This window comes from Ixodes scapularis, unplaced genomic scaffold (genome assembly GCF_016920785.2).
Source record: "Ixodes scapularis isolate PalLabHiFi unplaced genomic scaffold, ASM1692078v2 PGA_scaffold3__209_contigs__length_174095766, whole genome shotgun sequence".
NCBI classification, from domain to species: Eukaryota; Metazoa; Arthropoda; class Arachnida; order Ixodida; family Ixodidae; genus Ixodes; species Ixodes scapularis.
In genome coordinates, this window is record NW_024609868.1 from 25,278,921 (window position 1) to 25,284,851 (window position 5,931).

General features: G+C 51.2%; 1 protein-coding gene across 1 annotated transcript; it reads right to left on the reverse strand.

Annotated features, from left to right (window-relative positions):
• Nucleotides 1-1,351: 1,351 nt before the first annotated feature.
• Nucleotides 1,352-3,054, reverse strand: LOC120841271. The gene has a single exon (XM_040212125.2). It carries the CDS (start codon nucleotides 3,052-3,054, stop codon nucleotides 1,420-1,422), a length of 1,635 nt encoding a protein of 544 aa, XP_040068059.1. The 3' UTR covers nucleotides 1,352-1,419.
• Between the last annotated feature and the right edge of the window lie 2,877 nt (nucleotides 3,055-5,931).

The following is a 5,931-nucleotide window of genomic DNA, read 5'->3' on the forward strand; positions in this document are numbered from 1 at the left end:
ACGGCCAATGAGAGCGTGACACTCCGGGCGTGGCGCGTTCAACGCGCGACAGATTGCGAGCTGATTCGCCGATCACACAAATGTTTTTTTTTTTTCTTTCTACTGCAGCGCGAAAGGAGGTGCACTAACGTAGTCATTGCCGTTTTCCTCAATGGCTAGGGCCTTCCGGATTTCACGTCCCAGTTTTGTCCTGTTCCTTGCCACGATTTTTACGTCGTAGAACGGTGCTGAACATTGACGCGCACGACAATGGTTTGGCAAATCTCCTCCTGCTGACAGGATTTCCAATGATGTAGTGTACTCCCTTGTCCGATCGTTGACGCATCGGCCGGTTTGTCCAATGTGACTTCGGCCGCATGTCAGCGGAAACGCCCAGCATACACGGCGTTTTGAAACTTGTGCGCTGTGTTACACACCCTCTCATTGTTGCTTCGCTCCTGGTTACCCCTGCGACACATGGAAGAGGTTTTGTTCGGAGCCAAACACAGCACCTGAACGGTGTAGTCACCACAGCACTTCCATCCGTCCTAAAAAACATTTGTCAGCATGAAGTCGAGCGAAGTTTTAAAACTCAAGTCTCTAGACTACAGGAAGCTGGATATCCAAAATCGCTCCTAGTAGCGATTTAGGATATCCAGGACTATCAAGCACGGATTTGGGTGCGCGGATAAAACTATAAAGGAAAAGAAAGAGATCCCACATGTGGTAACGGTAGCGCCCTATGTTCACCGGATGACCCACAAGTTAGAAAAGGTTGCTGGACGGCAAGGCGTTCAGGTGATGTGTTCGGCTCCGAGAACAAAGCCTCTTCCATGTGTCGCAGGGTTAACCTGGAGCAAAGCAACACAGAGAGGGTGTGTGCCACAGCGCACAACTTTCAAAGCGCACTTTGTGAGAAGGAGATTGTGTACCACATTCCGCTGACATGCGGCCGAAGTTACATTGGACGAACCGCCCGATGCGTCAATGATCATACGAGGTAGCACGCCACATCAGTGAAAAACCTGTCAGCAGGAGGACATATCCCAATCTATTGTCGCGCGTGTCAATGTTCAGCACGGTTCTACGACGTAAATATTGTGGCAAGGAACAAGACAAAACTGGGACGTGAAATCCTGAAGGTTCTTGCCATTGAGGAGAAGGGACATGACTGCGTTAGTGTACCTTCTCTCGGGCTATACGGGAAAGAAAAAAAAAAGTTCCTTCGGGGGTAAAATATTCGGTGAAGTAGGAAGGAAAAAGAAGATGAAAAGAGAATATTTCTCTCATGTGGGGCTCGTAGAGGAGGAAAAAGAAAAGTCAGTTGTTAGCCCAGTTCAGAAAGCGTTTATTGGCCATAAAATAAGGGTAAGGGATGGGGGAGTGCGTCGGCGGCTGCGAGGTCTGGACGCTGGCAAAAAAAGAAAATATTAAACTAGGCTAAATAAAGATATCCAGGTTCGCCTCGTAGATGAAATCTATGAGACTTCGCAGGATGCTTCTCTTGTTGTCCTCTTCGCCTGGCGGGTGTGTCCAACCTTCCAGAGAGGCGACGTTACTCGGTCGGTGCTTCGACCTGGTGATCTTGTATTTGGGGCATTCCCACAACAAGTGAAAAGTGTCCGCCTTGGCACCCATATTGCACTTGGTGCAGGTGCCGGATCTCTTCCCGCGGCTCCAAGATGCTATGCGCGCTGGTGTTAATGTTGTGTCTGTTCTGATCCTGGTCAGGAGGACCTTGGCCCTTCTTCCAAACCCTGTTGGCAGAGGAGGGTTTGGTGTTGGGGGAAGTTTCTCCCAGAGTGTTGATTGGTATTCTTGCTTGATTTGGGCACGTTCCTCTCCTGGATCGTACCCTCCATCGTTGCAGTCTTCCTCTCGTGCTCGACTAGCCGGTGCCCGATCGCGGACGGGAGCGTAGCCGTGGTCGTGGTCTTGCAGTGAAGGTGTATCGTCTCGTTCACGGGGAGCGAGAAGGGACGCGCGGGCGAGTCGATGCACCTCTTTGTTGCCGGGTATTCCTGCGTGTGCTGGAACCCAGGCTATTCTCGTAGTCGTGCCTCTTGCTAGTAGCAGTGAGGCGAGTTTCTTGATATTACGCACGTCTACGCTAGGGCTTCTTGATTTTCTGCATTCTTTTACCACTTCCTGAGAGTCCGTAAATATCCGGATATGCTCTGGTGGTGGTTCAGGTAATGCAAGGGCCGTCTCGAGGGCAAGGCGGACTGCTGCAAGTTCTCCCCCTTTCACCGAGGTGCGGGCTGGAAGGTTCTTGGTTGCGCTTGTGCCTAGTGTTGGAAAGATAACAGCCGCGGTCTTTAGAGTGACTGGGCCGTCTATCGAAGCAGTGTCCGTGTATGCAGCCACGATCCCGTTCGTTCCTTCTTCCCACGCCTCAGTCATCTTGATATGTGCCCTAGCGAGGCGGTCTTGTTGCTTTTTGTCGCCCTTCCGCGTGCTTGGCTTGTTGTCTGTGATTTCTGCGTGATCTTCCCATGGCGGGAGTTCCTGTGGTAGCTTGGGTAGGTCTCCGGTACATCTTAATAGGAGTTCCAGGATCCTTCTCCCTTGTCGTGTGTGCTTAAGTCTCTCCCCGTGTGCGACCGTGCGGGCAACAACGGTTTCGTGTAGGGAGTTAATCTGAGCGTGTTCGTTCAGCTTGCCCAGGGGGCAGAACTTGTGCAGGCCCGTGATTATTCTTTTTGCTTGGTTGTTCAGAGCTTCGAGCTTCTGCCATTGCGCCTTGGTCAGCCAGTAGTGTCGAGCCTCGTAGCAGACACGCGAAACTACTAAAGCTTTAACCATTCTTCTGGCAATTTCTTCTGACGCTCCACCCCTTGCGCTACAGATGCGCCGAATGGCATTAAGGGCAGAGTTGCAATGTTTAAGTGTGTCCTGGAGCCAGATGTCTGCCTTACCGGTCTCCTCAATAGTGATCCCTAATATCTTGACAGACGTGGATGGCTCGATTCGCTTGCCTGCAAGAACGAGGTTTAGTTGTTCTGCAATCTTGGCGAGACGGTGTCTTTTCGGTGCGATTACGGTGTAGTTGGTTTTCTCCGGAGAGGCTTGCATTTTCACCCTGCATAGGTGGGCTTCGATTGTATCTAGGCCCGCTTGTAGAGTGTCTTGCTGTCTTGCAATGTCGTCGTTCTTGGTCCATATCGAGACGTCATCCGCGTACACGGTGAAGCCCAAGTTGGGGATCTTTGCAAGTTCGTGAGGCAGGGCTGCCATCGCGATATTAAAGAGCGTTGGTGACAGCACGGAGCCTTGTGGGACTCCGACTCGGTTCACTCTCGGTTCGCTGTCGTGCGAGCCGCAGCGTACCGAGAACGTTCTCCCTTCAAGGAAATTCTTGACAAAGTTCAGCGGCCTTCCGACTATGCCGAGTCTTCGGGCTTCGTTGATGACTGATGCGTGTGGGACCGAGTCAAAAGCTTTCTTGACATCAATCGCCACAATTGTTCTGATGGTTGCGCGGTTGGGGTTGATGTTTCGTATTACGTCAGCCGATATGAGGGCGAGGCTTTCTTGCGTTCCGAGACTCGGTCGAAACCCTGTCTGGGCGGGGTGGAAGGCGTCCGTAGATTCCAGATGCCATACGATTCTTGCAAGTACCATTCGTTCCATCAACTTGCATGTGCATGACGTTAGAGAGATTGGCCTGTAGCTGGAGAGTGCACCTTTGTCTTTGCCCGGCTTGGGAATTGGAATGACGAGGGAATGCTTCCACTGCTGGGGAAGCTTGCCAGTTTCCCAGATCTGGTTGATCATGTCTAGGAGTTGTTCTTTCGTGTTGTCTGGGAGGTTTCGTAGCATAGCCATAGTGATTTTCTTTTCTGGAGTTGTGGCGGCAGATTCGCTCGCCAACCTCCTCAGTTGAATTTAATGTCCCCAGCGCCTCGTGGTATAAAGAGGAAGCTGCGAAAGCAGGTTCAAAAACTCGCGCTGAAAATCGTCCAGAAACCGTTCTTACAAGCCTGTATGTCTAAAGTTTTACGACACAACCGCTACCGCAATGCATGGAGGGAACTTTTGTTCATCTGCACGTGCTACAACCACGCTGAAGCTCTGCACGTGCAGAGCACGAAACGGCACGAGTCGTCTCGTGCACTGCCGCCTGCCTCCTGTGATATAAAGTTATGACGGTCTCATGCATGCGCCAAACGCTCGATGAGATCCGTCTATTCACTGGCTGTCATAGCTGAGTGCGCGGCTGCTGAGCCGCGTGCCGACGGCAATTTTTTACAGTTATGTTGCAATGGGCATTTCACGCCATCAAGATTGCCGGTCTTAGTGTAATGTAGACGTAAGCTCGCTCTGAGCATGCACAAGGAACAGCGCACTTAGATATTACGCCCAACGAGACAATTGCAAGCATGGTGCCCTGACTAGTGCCCCATGCGCGCAAGCACGTGCAACGCGCGCGTGGACGTAGCTTTGCCAAGCTTGCAGTCGCACGTGCATGCCCGCACGAGTAGAGATATGGCGGCGGCCAGTCGCCCAGCTTGCAATCGTCTGTACAGCTTTTCCACAGTGGCGTCACCGTTGAATGTCGTCACTTCCGGTATGGGCGAAAATATAGCTTTGCCGTCGCGACGCCAATAGAAGACATTCAGAATATAAGTGTAATCGTCACTCATTCTCGTTTCGCTTCACCTCTACTTTTTGGTTATGTGCAAGTTGAAATGTTTCTTTTTTTTCGTCGCCCATACCGCGTATGTATGCCAGGTGGCTGGACGAGAGCAAACAAAAGCGGTCTTTAGGCGGTATTCAGTGGACGCCATATTTGTAGGCATTGTTTAGAGCGCACGCTCAGAATGAGCTCACATTAATAGGCTGCTAAGACCGGCAACCTTGATTCATGGTGTGAAATGCACGCTGCAAAAGAACTTTGGAAGCTCGCCATCAGCACGCGTTCAGCGGTCGCGCACACAGCTATGGCCGCCAACGCGGTCATCAGCACGAGCTATGAGAAAAACGAATTATTGTTTGCCATGAACAGCATCCGCGACGGCGAGAAATGAATCTGGCGAAAGCTTTCTGTGACCACGCGCTTGACTGCAGAGCGCATAGCTATAACCAGTGCCGTGTAGGGTGCCTCAATGTCCTTCTGTTAAGGGTGATGCCACCCTTTGTAGTACCCGATGCCGACAGCACGCGCTCACGGGTAAAATACAAAGAAATCGACGAAAACAAAATGTCGCCGTAGCACAGTCAGCGCCACGAGCGCGTGCAGGGACACGTTCCTTCACGCGCTTCTGAACAAAAAATAAAAATAAAAGTGTGAGACAAAATGGCCAGATGTCTCCACCCTAAGCAAAGCGCACATGAAGGCACCCTAGTGCCGTGTATATAGAGAGCTTGGTCAATGGGAGGCGCGGGAAGAGCCAGGGCGTGCGCCAGACTCGAAAAGAGGGCTTGCATGCTCCTTTGACCAACCAGAAGCCGAAAAGAATCCCCTAGCTGTGGTAGCGAGAAACAGTTCTAATCAAAGTTTATGTACGTATATGGTTTTAATACGCCCGTAAGAGTGAAGTGTAGTAACTCTTCGTGGTTGAAAATAGAGTGCACGTGAAGTTTCGATCATGATCATGCAGAAAGATGTAAGAAACCAATGCGTCGCTCAACTCTCTTTTGCTCGGACAGAGTGTGACCGCTCGCACGGCAGATTCTCGGCGCTTGGCGTAAGGATTACGTCGACCGTTCCGCTAGTCGCACTCTTCCACCATCATTTTGGATGAGCGTGATTGAAATATCGCGTGTACCATATTTTCAGTCACCGAGAGTCACTCTGATGCACTTATCAGGTTTGTTTCTCGCGACCACCGCCAGGGTATCATTTTCGGCTTCTGGTTGGTCACATTTGAATTTCTGAAGACGCCCTGGAACACGCCCAGTCCGTTTTCGGCCAATGGCGCCTCGTTATTGGCCAAACTCTTTACATAT